Source organism: Microtus pennsylvanicus, chromosome 4 (genome assembly GCF_037038515.1).
Source record: "Microtus pennsylvanicus isolate mMicPen1 chromosome 4, mMicPen1.hap1, whole genome shotgun sequence".
NCBI lineage: Eukaryota > Metazoa > Chordata > Mammalia > Rodentia > Cricetidae > Microtus > Microtus pennsylvanicus.
In genome coordinates, this window is record NC_134582.1 from 43,472,941 (window position 1) to 43,488,928 (window position 15,988).

Genomic DNA, 15,988 nt, shown 5'->3' on the forward strand with positions numbered 1-15,988 from the left:
AAGAAAACTCAGAAAATACTCAGCATGCAATGTAAAGAGTATGTGGTGCTCAGTCAGAAAGGCCTTCAGTTTCCCAAAAGACATTTAATCACCAGTTCCCAGAGTCAATGCAGAACTCCAGGCTTTGCTAGACCTGGCAAAGAAGGAACTAAGGCAGCGGACTGTTGCTACTCTTGTTCTTACAATACCACCTGCAGAAAACAGTGGCAGAAGCTAAGGAGAAAAAGAGAGGGTCCCTTTCTAAAATGTGAGAGACAAGGTCAAGCCTGACACTTTGAGTTCGAAAAGGATAAATTATAAAACAGGAAAGTCACTGAAAAATACAAACGGGAGTTGAACAACTAAAAACCAACAAAAGGCCCAAATCAACAGGCCTTTCAGAGAACCAGTAGCTTCAAGCCAAGCATTCCCCATTGGGGGATGGGTGCTCCATGGGATGAGAAAGGTGAATATGGAAAATTTGTGGATTTTCCTTTTAAGACAAAAAGAAAGAAAGAAAATAGACTAATAGACTTAATTTGTGTCTTTTACCTAACTCTGAAGGCCACAGACCATGAAATTCTTAAGCTGAAAGTATTTGACAATGGTTTAAAGTAGGGTTGATCTCTGATTACTTCTGCATTGCCATTAGTTTAAACTGATAAGCTGTCTGTTTGCTTTAAAATAGGTGGCTGTACTCTCTGCCGTGTCCCTTCAAATAGGGCTTCCTTAGCCTCCGCCAAAAAAGTCCTGGAGAGGGTCTTTTGAGAACCATTAGTCTTAAGACAAACAAACGGAGCAGAACAACTTCTCCCTGCCTTATGGGCATGGAAACCACTGGAAGCAGTATCTCCTGGTTCTTGCAGAGGCCTCTGACCTATCATAAATAGCTGGTCATTCAAGAGGAAAAAATGTAAGAGACAAGTCAGGTCAACAGTTCTCCTAGCCCACTTCTGCTTGTTTGTTTCCCTGGTCACCAAATTCTATCTCTGGAGATTAGTGGATTGATAGTAAGCCCAGACACGTGCACTGTGATCAGGCAGAGAGGAGGCATAAGAACTGGACCAGGCACAAGAGACAATGGGGCTCTAGGGAGCTACAGAAAACTGGAGAGGCACACTCTGGCAGACAGTGTGGCTTCTCCCCAGCTCTAGTCAACTGCTAACACAGACACTGGAGTTTTTCTAGTAAAATTATCCCCTATAAAAGTGTCAGAAACCCGTTTAGATTTTTAAACCAACAATGTGTGTCAGTACCACCAAAGAGAACACATGTGGCTACTCTAGCCAGAGACCGGTTTGCAACCTCTAGGTAAGAAAGGGAGTCAAACTGGCCACCCCTGGGAAGCCTCTGATCTAACAGAAATAAGAGAGAAGTTCAGCAAACTGTGCCATGGGCAGAAAGCAGTACATAAAAAGGGAGAGAGAGAAGACAACGAGAGCTTAGGAAAGTGAGTGGTGCTTGAAGCAGGAAGGAATCGTAGGCTGAAGCATGTGGTCTGTGCTGAAGCTAGGAGGAGGGAGTTTGGGCAGGCAGAGGCTATGGAGCAGCCACTCCAGAGAGAAGGAAATGACTGAGAAAAGGGAAAGGTGAACCAGGAGAGATGTCTGAGAAATGACCACGAGACTAGTCATGTTTCAGCTCCACCAGTATCCCTCAGTGTCTGCCGACAATGCATTCCATAATAGAGACACAGGGCCATTATAAGAGACAGAGCTGCGAAGTCCAAAGGGGCTGAAGACTGCGGAGGGTTTCATCATGAAGGCAACGGTAGGTAGAACTGCTTATGAAGTTTTGGGTTTGTTTTGGTTTGGTTTTTGTTTGTTTGTTTTGTTTTGTTTTTTGAGACTGGGTTTCTCTGTGTAACAGTCTTGATACCTGGAATTAGCTCTGTAGACCAGGCTATTCTCTAACTCACAGAGCTCCACCTGTCTCTGCCTCCCAAGTGCTGGAACTAAAGGTGTGCACCACCACCGCCCGCTGCTTCTAAAGTTTTTATTATTTTTGCTTTTGTTTTTTTAAAACAGAGCAAACTGAAACATACTGTGCTCCAAGTTCTCTAGCTGCAAGACCTACAGTCTGTGGACTGGAAGGGACTCAGCCACTGCAACCAGGGAGAAGGTTTTACTAGCAGCCCGGGAAAGACCGACAGCTTGGGGAGTTAGTGCTAGAAATAGAAAGAAGTACATGGATTCAAGAAATAGAGAGCGGTCCAGTCAAAACTAGTCAGGCCTGGCAGTGGAGGACGACAAGTGTGAGGACAACGAGGGACCAGCAGTCACGATACAGCTCCGTGGGAGATCAAGCCACAACCACCAGTGGCCGAGCGGCTACGCAGTTCCATGCTGGCAGCATGGGTTTGGGCAATGGGATAGATACATGGCTGATGGAAAGGCATAGGAGCATCCATCTCAGACAGTGATTGTATCAGAGACATTAACTGCAGTGAATGTGATTACAAATTCTCATTGCAACTTGATTTGGTGGCAAAAAAAAAAGAGTACTACCATTTCTCATGCTTTTAATTAAAACCTCATTTTAATTTTGTCTTTGAAGCTTGGGATGGAGAAAGCATAGTAGAGTTATGTATGTGATATATGCCAGTGTCGTTCATTAGTGCCCACCCCCTTCTATTCTGATCCCTTAAGAATTCCATGGAATGGTATTTAACCATTAGGTCCTACTCTTTTGGGAGCCAAGGCCTACCTTGTCTTGTATTCATGAGCATGTCTGCATAAACTCAACCCATTGTTTCTAGATCCTAAAAGAAATATACTTTCTTCTTTAAAAAAAAAGTACTTCTTCAAAGTACTTAGGCTTCAATCATAGGATTGAGAATAAAAAAATGTAAGCCACCAGATCCTTAAGACTTCTGTCAAAAAGGAAGTCTTTCTTATTTCTAAGCCAAACATCCCCCCCATTATTCTCTCACAATCCCCATAACTGTTACACTGTTAGCCTTTTTAAAGTCACAACATGCAGATGATCAAAATATACATCAAATGGAGTGATGAAAATAGCCAGGAATGGGAGGGCATAAGCACAGAATCAATTCTGCCTTCTTTATTACTTCTTTACCCCCAAATCTCATAATTCGGTATATACAAGCCCAAACTGCAGAAATTGGCCATTTGGTCCCGTATGCCCTGGCTGAGTCAGCACAGCACTGAAATATCACTAGCAAACTTAACATCTACTGAATGATGCTCTGCTAGGGGTACTTGGAAGGGACACTATACACAGCCTACGGGAGGCTCCAAGCTACCTACGAGCTCTGCTTTCATTCTAGTGTCTGCGCCTCCCACAGCAGCTCAGGTAAATTCTCTGTGATAACCTAATCATGATGATTCCCTTTTCCTTGCTGATAATTGCTTTGTACCAACACACACACACAAAAGCTGTGATGGTAAATCCTGAAGAACATCTTGGGAAGCATCATCATGACTCCTGAAAAGGCTCAAGAAGAGACAAGTTTTCTTCTGTTCCTGAGAAGCACTGATGTGCAGGGACACAATGTAATATCTTATGACCCTGAGAGGAGGCTGGCTGAACAGGAAATAACCAGTGTCCTTCAGAAGTCACAAATTAACCAGCTCTCAGGATTGACATTTTGTGATGACATAACAGGTTCCTTGCTAAGCCATTTTGAATTAGGTTTTCTCTTTATTGAAGCCCAAAGCACCCTAAGCAATACAGTACCACCCGTGAGCAGCAAGATGAGGTTCTGTCTTTGTGTATCTAGCAACACAGGGGTAATTGCATCAAGAGAAGAGAGTAAGATTCACTTCATAGTATTTGGGGGGAAACCAGCTGTGAAAGGTTATTCTTAATAGTGACCCTTGATGCATACAGAGTGCTCTGAAATCCTCCCACACAGCACAGACAGTTTAATAAAGTTAAGGATGAGCCACTGTGGATGATATGTGTGGGGCGTGCAACACACTTGGAGTCATCTAATGTGTAAACACCAGGAAACCACCATGAAGCTGGCCCGTATTACTCACCCATTGCGCTTCTATTCCACAACTATAAGACCAGGAGTTTTCTTTCTTGTTTCTGTTAGAAGTTATCCCTGACCCCTAGGCCTACCTGGTGAAGCCACAGAAACAGAAACACACACCAGAAAACTGAGGCCTAAAGAGGCAGAACTACAGAGATCCAAAGGGCTTGATCTTCTTCAGAATGAAAATGCATTGTGTTTTACTTTAAAGTAAATTCATGTGCTTAGAGCTCAATTTAATGCAAAATCTGGAGAAATCAAAACAAGATTTTTAAAAGACCAATTTAATAATGACAATAATATTGTTTGTATTTGATGTGTTCATTTTCTTCCTCCATCTTTAATAAGCTTCACATTTCCAACTCCCATTCCTCTTTAATATTATCTCCCTCTCCTCAAAAATGTTTATATATAGTTGAGCAGTGATGGTGCACACCTTTAATCCCATTTAATCCCAGCACTTGGGAGGCAGAGGCAGGTGGATCTCTGTGAGTTCAAGGACAGCCTGGTCTACAAAGTGAGTTCCAGCACAGGCTCCAAAGGTACACAGAGAAACTGTCTTGAAAACAAACAAACAAAAAAACCAACAAAACAACAACAAAAGGTCAGCAACAACAACAAAAAGTTTATATATGGCCCCTCCTGCAGGTGAGTGACTCTCAAAGATCTATGTGTGCATTAACTCACGGGGAAACCACCCAGAAATGCAGCAGCTGCCAGTAGAGGCACAGCATGGCCCAGAGATGCCAGTGTGAATAAGCACTCTGGGTGGTTCCAGCCACACTTGCAGGCAAGTGACTCCAGACTGCATTCTAGATCCCAAGACACAAATAGAAAACATCGAATTACCATAGTAGATTTAAGCTGGATCAACACAAACATGCGCTCCATTGCCTGTAATTTTGCTGTTCCCTCTGCGGTCTGGATCAAACCCAACTTTTCTGTGACTTGGATACATTTTAGTAATAATTTTGCTTTAGAGGTCAAGGGTTTTATCTTTTCCTTCTAAGCCCCACCCCAACCCCCCCCAATGCATTTTTCTTGAGATTTAATCTATAATTTCTATAAATTTTATAGAAATATTAAACTTTATAAAATATATTTAAAAAAACTACACAATACATAATGTCTAACTTCCAGCCAGAGGCTGAGCTATGCAGGCAAACAGTAGGTAAGAAGAGAAGACTGGTTTTTCTAGCAGTCAGCCACGAAACCAAAACTTAGGAAGGAAGCTGACCATTAAGCAAGTGGCCAGGAAAAACAGTTGAGGCCAGTCCTAGGCTAAGTCTGAGCCTGAGAACACTGGAATTAAACAAAGCTCATGCCACAAGCTCAGTTCCCCTCACGGCTGGGCTCTAAAATAAGGGGAGCAGGGTAGCCAGAGCACTGTGCAGGGAGTATCTGAGACCGCCTTAGCTCGAAACAAACTCCTGAAACTGTCATCAAATAACACAAAAGGCTCCAGACGTGCAATGAAATAAACAACCCCAGAAAAACAAACAAACAACAAAAAAAAATAAACAAAAACTTGGGTATAAATCAGTTTAAAGGCAAGAAGTCAAGACCACTGGAACTTGTATATTCTATCTAGTTGTAGACATCTTAAGTTGGAAAGAGGATGGGTTGTTTTTTATTATTTTAATTGTTTTCTTCTTTAAATAGTCTTAGCAATCCTCAGGGCAAATTTCAGTATGGGTTCTGATGGGTCACCATTAACTCTTGACCTAATTAAGCTCATTCAAGTCACACAGATTTTGGCTAGTTTCCAACCCTTCTCTCTTCCAGCTGCTCCCAGCCTGAAGACGCAGGGGCCGTTCACCCACTCACAAGCACCCTTTATATACTCAGCTGAGTGTCCACCCGCAGCCTCCCATCTCAGTGTCTGCCTGGGGGATGCAAAGCTCTGTTTGTAACTATAGAAGTCAGCTTTCTAGGAGCCTGACTGGGACGTACGGACAAACAAATCCGTCTCAGAGCATCAGAGGCTGTTTTCTGAACCAGCTTCCACTTCTTCACACAAATGCCGTCGGGGTTCTTCCAACATTCTGGGGGCATTCTCCCTGCAAACTGACACGTTTTCAACCATGCTTCCTAATTATTTCTGAATATGCAGTTCTGATAGGGCATCCCAAAAGGAAGAAAAAAAAAGATCAATAATGGAAAATTCCTTGACTCTGTCCACTTGTTTCTCACCAGCACTCAGAACATCCTCGGTTCTTTATAAGAGCCTTTTAAACCTTTATGGTCGACAACATACGTGCCGCCACCAAGAAAGGTAACATCAAGTGCTTGACAGATGTATGAAAACTAACCACTAACCGTAACAGCCTCCTACAGATGAGGATCAGCTTACCTGAAGGACGCATGTAGAGGCATGAGCAAAACACTCCAGGGCAGATTTGAAACATCAGTTCAGTGAGTTTGCGGCTTCATGGGTTAAGCAAGCACTACGCATTCACCCATCATCGCCACTACCTGCTTCAAACCCAGATTCTCTGACCACACAACACGCTCTTCCTCAGTCATCAAAAGAACATCTAGAGCCCCAAACTCCATGGGACCCGACATAATGGTTGATCTACTCTGGACTGCAACCTCTGGTGACCTACACTGCGACCCTCTGAAGGCTCCATGGCAAAAGCCACCTGGCGCCAACTGTGCTCTCTGCAGTTACCGCAGGACATGCTTCTTTCCTGAGCCTCCAGTCTACCTGATGCAACAGCAGGAGGGACAGCCACAATGACATCACTGTGAATGACATCACTATGAATGACCTCACTGTGAAGGTGAGAACTCTCCGGGGTGGGGAAGGAGCAGGAGGAGAGGAACCTACTTCGCCAGGTGGTTCATGAGCAGCTGCAGCATCTGCCGGTTCTTCTCTGGGAGCCGGTGAACAAGGCTGTGGATCTCAGAGACTCGGGTCTCTTGGTTTTCCAGCTCTGGGAGGGAAGGAAGGGGGTAATGTTTTATGGGAGTCACAGTTGAATGGCAAGACAAGACCAAGGGAAACTAAAGCCTCAGCCCTAACACAGGGAAGATGTTCTCGAGGATTTACAAGTCTGCCCTGTGTGCGTGCCTAGGACCAGCATGGCTTCTTCGGACAGGCCTAGCGATGTGCTTTCTGTATCAGAGTTCATCCAAACACCAACTGTGATGAAATGGAGCTGGTCAACTGCACACCCAGGGAGGGAACAAACACGGGAGCAGCTGGCTCCCTAGAGGGCCAACTTCATTTCAAGGAAAGAAGGAACGTTACGCACTTGTGAAGTGGTAAACAGATCTTATGCGAACATTACAAAGGTCTCAAATTTCAAAATAACGTATCCAGATGCATCAAAGAAACCACCCCTGTGCCTAAGTTATGTGCCACACACCAGCCTAGTGGAAAGAAAGCAGTGACGGGTAAAATACTTAGATCTTTCTGTCATTCCATAACCTGTAACACAGCCTGACACCTTTAGATTAAATTTGGGGAAGTGGCTTTGTTTCTCTGGGAAATAGATTGCTAATACTCATCATACCTATTTATAGAGCTGATGTGAGGTTTAATTAAAGAACGGCTGCTATGGGGTTGGAATCTCTCCCGAGGAAGAATTCACATAAACACCATCTTCACACACCCATGCCTTTCCCCTCCTTGGTGAAGAGGACAAGCTCAAGTATATGAGGCTATCAGAACATTAGGTACTTACAAAAGTAGGCCAGTAGTGTTACCAGGGTAAACAAACCCTAAAGGCTAAAAGAACCAGGGAGACGCACAAGCTATGGGCATCGTAATACCAAGATCAGTCCTGCCAGGTTTAAATCTGATAGAGAATCTAACTGCCCCACGTAGACAGATTCCAGTATACTTAGGGTAGCTTGAACCTAATCCTTATGTATTTTAATAGCAGTAATATGAACTAAAGGCCTCAAATGATAGAATCAAAGAATGATCAGACTGTAAATGGAAGACATGGTGGAAAAAGGATGGTAACGTTACATAAATGGTGTCATACTCAGGGAAATATTTCCAACTCTCAACTTAGGAAATGTGCAATGTCTGGTTCATTATGTATAATGTTACTTTAAGGATGGAAAAAACCCCAAGGAGTTACAACTTCAATAATCAAAACTGCTTTTCTGTCTCCTCTCTCCCTCCTCCTATTCCCTCTTGCACTAGAAAGTCAAAGCCTAAGTGAAGCCCCTAGCAGCCTTGACTCCATTTCATTTTTATTTTGATACAGAATTCTAAGCTTGTATGCAGACATTTTGCATGTAGAATGTGGCAGGCTAGACAGTATTTATTTTGGGATTCTGAATGTTCCTCGAAATAGAAAAATCTATTCTTTTTCTCCTTGAAACTTCAAACAAAAAAAAAATGCTTACTTGCGGCTTTGATGAAACTTCTTTGAAACTGGTACATCATGAGTGGTCCTGGAAGCATTCTAGAATAAAAATACAGAGACACGGACAAGTCAATTCCACAGTAAGATGACCACTCTTGGTAAGCAGCACCCTAAATACTGGCAAACAGCACAGCCCAGCTCTAACTTGCAGGGCATGGAGAACAGCAATTGATGAAGCAACATTGTCTGAAAGCATGCAGCATTTCACCTGAAATTCTCAGTTTAACATTTCCTTCACCTCTTCCCCACCACCAGCATTTTGTTATGGTGTGGGAAGTCGTTCTGTATATGTGTTGCTTTTATTGCCAAATGAATAAAGAAGCTGCTTTCGGCAAATGGCTTAGCAGGAAAGAACTAGGCAGAGAAAACTAAACTGAATGCTGGGAGAAAGAAGGCAGAGTAAGAGAGAAGCCATGTAGCCGCCAAAGGAGAAAGACACAAGCTGCCAGTTGGAACCTTGCCAGTAGTCCATGAGCCTCATGGTGAATTATAAAATAATGGAAATGGGTTAAATTAAAATGTAAGAGTTAGCCAGAAATATGCTTAAACTATTGGCCAAAGAGTATTGCAAATAATACAGTTTATGTGTGATTATTTCTGGAATCTGGGCGGCAGGGAAATCATCAAGCAGGCCCCTACAACATTGTTATATCACCTAGGCTGAATTAGAACTCATTATCTTTCTTCTACCTCCCAGATGCTAGTGTTATAGGTGTTGGTGCCACTCCTCCCCTCCCTCTTTTTGAAAAGGATAGCTACAGCTATGCATCAGCCACACAGCGGCAGGAGCAGATGCAGAAGTCCAGCACAAACCCAAAGGCCTCCTTTCAGTCAGGAGTCATACACGAGCAAGAGTGCATTAGGACATGTCTGAGAGACAAGCAACCAGCTACATATCTGCATCAGCTGGCCTTAGACTCTCATTTCCCCAGGAGCGTGCTGTTGAAATCAGTATTTCTTGAAATACCATAAAAATTTTGTGTATGTCTTTTGCTTCCAAGAGGAGTATTACTTCAAAGTACCTAAGGGATACAGGGCACTGGATCAACTGTGTGTGAACATGATTACTAATGAGCTTTTTCTAATAATTCAAATAATAATCAGGGCAGAAGAGATGGCTCTGTGGTTAAGAGCACTGCCTGTTCTTCCAAAGGTCCTGTGTTCAATTCCCAGCAACCACATGGTGGCTCACAACCATCTGTAATGAGACCTCAAATAATAATCAAACACCCTTCATCATTTGTGGCTCAAATTTCATTCATCAAGCTTCCCAAGCTCACCTCTTAATCACCCCTTGCACTGACTCTTACTGTCGGTGCCCCCAAATAAAGCCTGCATTACCAACTCCTTTTCTGTGGCCGCCTTTGTTGCTGAACCAAATATATCTTTACAGAGTATAGAGGCTTACCCAACCCATGATTCCAGTTCTCCTGTTTAAGACTACAACCCATCTTCCTGTGTAACTACAGAATTAGCAGTGTTCCTACTGAGTGCAAGTTTCAGGTGTGTGAATGTGTGTGTGTGTGTGTGTGTGTGTGTGTGTGTGTGTGTGTACGTGCATACATGCGCAAGAGGGGAGGGAGACACAGAGACAGAATGACTGAGATGTAGGCAGTGAGCCAATAGTACAAATGAGGGATAGAGGGGAGCAGTGATAATGTATACAATAGTATATAATGGTACAAAGTAATATTTTCTTTCTCTCTCCCTCCCCTCCCCTTTTATTCAGTTAACCACACCAGCAGAGACCAAACAGGAATCTCCAAATGGCAATTTTCTCCATATCTACCTTCTCATTTTAAAGAACCAATATAAGCCCTATATTCTGTGTAAAACACAGAACAGTGGCAATAAGCTGGGTATGTGATCCAGTCTGTTTAAAGAAGTGACATAGGAGTTTTTGCTTTCTTGGTGGTAATTCAGGGAAGGCCATAGTTTAGGGCATGTCTGAGGCTAATCATCTTAACACATCTCATTAAGAGAAAAGCTTTCTAAATCACTCATGGCACCGCTGCACAGTGACAGCCCATCAACTCTGGGCAATTTATGATTGGCCTGACTGGCTGAACTTAATGCTCCCACACAGAAGCTGTTTCCACAGCTTAGCCACCCACTCAGAAGCTCTCTAGAGGCTGCAAATAAAACTGCTTTCTTCCTGACAGCATGCTAGCTAAGTGGCTTGCTGCTCACGAGCAGAAGTCCCCACCTCAGGTAGGTCTTGAGAGCACTAGTGACCGTCTTTATCTCCCACTCCGCACAGATATCAGTGTCTGTCTCAGACGCTGCTTTGGGATCTAAAATGAAGAAAAGGCAATGAACAAGAAGAAGCATAAAATACATTAACAGCAAATGTTCATACATGAAACATGAAAGCCCTCAACCAAAATATGAAAATTAAAGTTAAAGAGACATTTATTTTGTCTATTGCATCAGAGAAATGTTTAAAAATCCAAATATTGATCATTAGAAGAATATGTCGGAGGTGAAGGCATTACTCAGCATGCAGATTGCTAGAGACAGCTGATGTCAGTTCATATATAGCCATCCTGAATGGTACATAGACAGGGGAGACTAAAAAGGAGAGGTCAGGGAGATGAACAGCTTCATGGGTCATCGGGTACCACTGTCATGGGCAAGATGGGCCAGGACACATACAAATGGGTCAGAGTGTGGAGGCAAAGCCTGTCCTTCCTCAAGACTGAGACATGTCCTACAATTCCAGCTCACATCCTCATTCCCATATGCATAGTGCCTCAGTTTCCACTGAGACTTTCTCTTTTATCACTCCTTCTTGAGTTGGGAAGTGAAAACTGGACAGACAGCTCAAAGGTACAACCCAGAGTATTGAAAACAGATTCAGGGATGTTGTGGAACCTGCCTCACCCCACTCTCCTCACCACAAAGTGACTTCTCTAGGAGACAAGCTACTGTTTGATGTGCTTGCTAGTGAAAGGTTATTTAAGTGCCAAGTGCCAACATGTAGACCCTCAGAGAAGGTTTCAAAACCAAGTCACAAAAGAGAGACTGTGCAGTGTGGAAGACAGGTTCAGCACTTGAACCTAGGCAAAACTTTTTAATTAAACAAGTCAGCACACTCCACCCTTTATCTCTTGGAAAAGTCCTTAAGTTCAAAGTGGCTGGAAGGGCTCGGATCTTGGGCCATTCCTGAGCTAGTCACAAGGACACCAGAGAGGCAGTGTGCCTTTAGTTGGTTGTCCCGAGTTCATGTGCCCCACTTTTGGAAAGAGTAATAAAAAGTCACACCATGGTTTATATCTGGTTTTCCAGTCTGATATTTAAATGGCATGTCAGGTAAACAGAGACTGAAAGTGGACTACCTCTTTCTCAATAGTTCCCAAGACTGATCTCCAAACAAGAGCTTCTGCCTACGGGACTAAGTGCATGTCCACTGGAAAAGGAGATGAGTCACCAGACACACTTTTCCGCTTGCTGAGAAAGAGCCCACGTTGGTTCTAGTGGGATCAGGTCAAATACTCAAAAATGCTCAAGAATTTAACCTGTAATTCCCAAGAGAGAGCACAACTCTAGCTGTTCCCTACTGCGCAGGTGTTCCTCTAACATAGATTTACAGACAAAGTAGAGAAGGACATTAGCTTACAAACTTTGCCACTCCTGAAGGCAAGATGCTTGTGCGATGTTCACACATGACCATGGGCAATATGATTTTCTTTAAGCATGACAGAAACAAGGAAGGACCATTTTCATAGACTGACAAATCCCACAAATGATCTCTGAGACTTCAATTCTTTTCCTTCTTTGTCATCTGAAGCTTCCTGTTTTCCTCCTGCAGACAGACAGACACCAGACTGCAGAAGCCTATGCATCCAGGCACTGTGCTTAGCATGATCTTCCTCCCCTCTGTGCCCAAAGCGTCTTAGCACTGTGACACTTCTTGGTTTTTGGGTTCAAGACAAATGTTACTGTACATTTTTCTGAGGAACAATGCAACTTCTACCCCAGAAAAGGGACCGCGAAACGACAGCAGCAGCAGTTGGAAGGTCTGAGAGTCGTGAACTGTTCCATGAACCACATTTAGCAAACTAATCATTAGCTTCCACTTTTCCGGGCTCTGTAACCATAGGAGTATTGCATAACATTACAGGGAGGAGAGTCAAATTACAGTCCGGCTGAAAAGTTTTTTATAGCACTGATGAGACAAAGTTCATAACGTGAATGTGTCCATTTTAATCCATTTAATATCCAAACTAAATTGAATACAACCACCCAAGTTCAGAAAGAGTGGCCTGATGCTACACCTCCTTCCTGAGGCTCTTTTTGCTTAATGGACGTTTCCTGGTGGCATTCACCTTCAAAGTCTGCAGAACTCTGAGCATTTCTCCCCACACTGCTCCTCAACCGAAGCAGAGCTTAGGGAGACAAGCACACACTGAGACAGCAGCACAGTGTTGAAGAGGGCACGTGGTTGATGAGCAGGGACTAGGTCCGCTCTTTCACCCACTACCATAGGAATTCAGAAAATCAGAGGACACAGAGCGGAAGCGGTGTTTCTAACGGGAAGCCGTCCTAGGTCGCACCGAATCAGATTCTGAAAACCACTTGGTACACTAACAGTGAAAGGAACTCAATGAAGGTTTGGGAGATGAATTAATGGTTAAGGTACTTGATATACAAGCATAGGGACTTGAGTTTATATCTCTGGTACCTATATAAAAATGTACGCAAGAAGGCATGAGGCTGTAATGTGCTGGGGAGCAGAAATAGGAGTCCACTGACCAGGCAGCCTAGTGGAATCCATGGAATCAGTGACTCGCAGGTTCAGAAGAGAGGCTCTGTCTCAAAAATAAGATGTAAAGTGATAGATGAAGAAACCCAACGTGAACTGCTCGCCTATGTCCACACATGCAAGGGCATATACTGAAACGCATATGCAGATACTCACATGCAGCACACATATACACACACAACAACAAAAAAAAAATTGGAAACATATACATACATTAAACAATAAATCTTTTCTATGGTACAGGCATATCATATCACTTTTTGTACGGGATCAACTCTCCCAGTCTATGCATATATAAATATATAAATATGTGGACATGTTTCTTTTCAGAAAATAAACGATCTTTTTCACACAAGGAAAGCCCAGGGTTTGATCCTCAGCTCCACAAAACAGAAATGGAAGCACATGACACACGTCACTTTTGCAGTGCGGTTTCCATTTGACAATTTCCTACAACTACCCCACATCCACACGTGAATACGTGAACTTCCGAGCGCTTCACTTTCCATACATACCACTCTGGACTGAAAGCCCTCTTTTAAAGGAAATTGTGGTTGTACCCTTGTCACTAAGATGAACACAAACATAAACGAACAATTCCTAAAAGTGGAGTTTCTGGATCAAAAACTACATGTCTTAGTGTCTGAACACATCACTCGAGCCCCATCTTCAGAGGTTTTAGCGTGAGTTACTACTTCTCATACCTCATAACAACATGAAGTTGAGCTTCAGTCTTCATCAAGCAAAAACATTTTTTCTTTTCATTTTAAGTTATATCATTCTCTTTTTAAAAATTTTTATTGATTTCATTGAGCTATACATTTTTTCTCTGCTCCTCTCCCTTCCTCTACCCTCCCCTTCTATCCTCTTCCATGGTTCCCATGCTCCCAATTTACTCAGGAGATCTTGTCTTTTTCTACTTCCCATGTAGATTAGATCCATGTATGTCTCTCTTAGGGTCCTTTTTGTTGTCTAGGTTTTCTGGGATTGTAAATTGTAGGCTGGTTTTCTCTGCTATATGTCTAAAAGCCACTTAAGAGTGAGTACATATGATATTTGTTTTTCTGTGTCTGGGTTACCTCAATCAATATGATGTTTTCTAGATCCATCCATTTACCCACAAATTTCAAGATGTCATTATTTTTTTCTGTCGTCTAATACTTCGTTGTGTAAACGTAACACACTTTCTTCATCCATTCTTCGGTCAAGGGGCATTTACGTTGTTTCCAGGTTCTGGCTATGACAAACAATGCTGTTATGAACATAGTTGAACACATGTCCTTGTGGTATGATTGGGCATCCTTTGGATATATACTCAAAAGAAGTATTGCTGGGTCCTGAGGAAGGTTTTTTCCTAAGTTTCTGAAAAATCCTCATACTGATATCCAAAGGGGTTGTACCAGTTTGCACTCCCACAAGCAATGCAGGAGTGTTCCCTTTACCCCACAACCTCTCCAGCATAAGTTGTCATCAGTGTTTTTGATCTCGGCCATTCTTACAGGTATAAGATAGAATCTCAGAGTTGTTTTGATTCACATTCCCGATTGTAAGGATGTTGAGTATTTCCTTAGATGTCTTTCAGCCATTTTAGATTCCTCTGTTGAGAGTTCTCTGTTTAGGTCTGTACTCCAGTTTTATTGGATTATTTCTTCTTTTGATGACCAATTTCCTGAGTTCTTTGTATATTTTGGAGATGAGACCTCTGTCTGATGTTGGGTTAGTGAAGATCTTTTCCCATTCTGTAGGCTGTTGTTTTGTCTTGTTGACCGTGTCCTTTGATTTACAGAAAGTTTTCAGTTTCAGGAGGTCCCATTTATTAATTATTATTATTATTCTCTCAGTGTCTGTACTACTGGGGTTATATTTAGGAAGTGGTCTCCTGTGCCAATGCGTTCAGGTGTACTTCCCACTTTCTTTTCTATGAGGTTCAGTGTGGTTGGTTTTATGTTGAGGTCTTTGTATCTTATTGTTTTAATTTGCTTTTTGTCAAGAAAGACAAGGACAAATACAGAACACTCTTCTGTGCATGTTTAAAGTGGATGTTACTGAGGTATTCCTTAACTGTTCTATAACCGCGCGGCTCCACATGCTGAAATTCACAGATAGTTAAGTAGCTACCACCGCAGCGCAGGACTCCATCAGCCCAGAACTCCTGATGCTCTATTATATTCACTCCTCTTCCACCCACTGGCAATATCCTCACATGGCATAATGCTTCTGAAATCCAGCCACGCTGTTACATGTACAGTAGTTTAATCCTTTTATTAGTAAGTCCTATCTAGTGTTCTGGGTACACCATAATCTGTTTATTCATTCCCTAGATGATGGACATCTGGGTGCGTTCCAGTTGTGGCTGCTATGAATAAAGCTACTAGAAACATTTACGCAGAGGCTTTATGTGGAGTGCATTTTCATCTCTTAGGGAAATGCTGCGTCATCAAGCAGGACTATATTAAAATCTCTAAGAACAGAACAAATGATGAAGAATGTTTTCCTTTAGATGAAATGGTCAAATTGTCTTCCAATGTTGGGGGCCATTTTCAGACTGTGACAGCTCTGGCTGCTTCCCCTCCTCTCATCAGGACTCTGTCCGTCACGTTAGCTGTAGATATCCCAGCAGGATATCACTTCTCAAGTTGCAGCACTATTGACTGATGATGTCAGATGTCTTTTCATGCACTTGATGGCGTGGGTCATCTTTATATATGGTATTTGCTCTTTGTGTATTTTCCTTACTCAACTGTTCTTTCCAATGTTTTTGTCTATTTTAATAATTAGATGGTTGTTTTAAGAACCAAGATCTTTGAAAATATATTCTAGATACAAGTCAATGACTATATACACATTTTAATAGAT

General features: G+C 42.6%; 1 protein-coding gene across 4 annotated transcripts in view; it reads right to left on the reverse strand.

Annotated features, from left to right (window-relative positions):
• The window catches only part of Arhgap26 (Rho GTPase activating protein 26), a 411,283-nt gene that overhangs the window by 137,129 nt on the left and 258,166 nt on the right, over nt 1-15,988 (reverse strand). For all 4 annotated transcript variants that reach the window (XM_075968780.1, XM_075968779.1, XM_075968783.1 and 1 more), the window contains exons 15-17: nt 10,574-10,661; nt 8,348-8,406; nt 6,813-6,918 (exon numbers count right to left, since the gene is read on the reverse strand). In XM_075968780.1, coding sequence (XP_075824895.1) covers nt 6,813-6,918; nt 8,348-8,406; nt 10,574-10,661 — 253 coding nt within the window. The remainder of the gene's footprint in view (nt 1-6,812; nt 6,919-8,347; nt 8,407-10,573; nt 10,662-15,988) is intronic.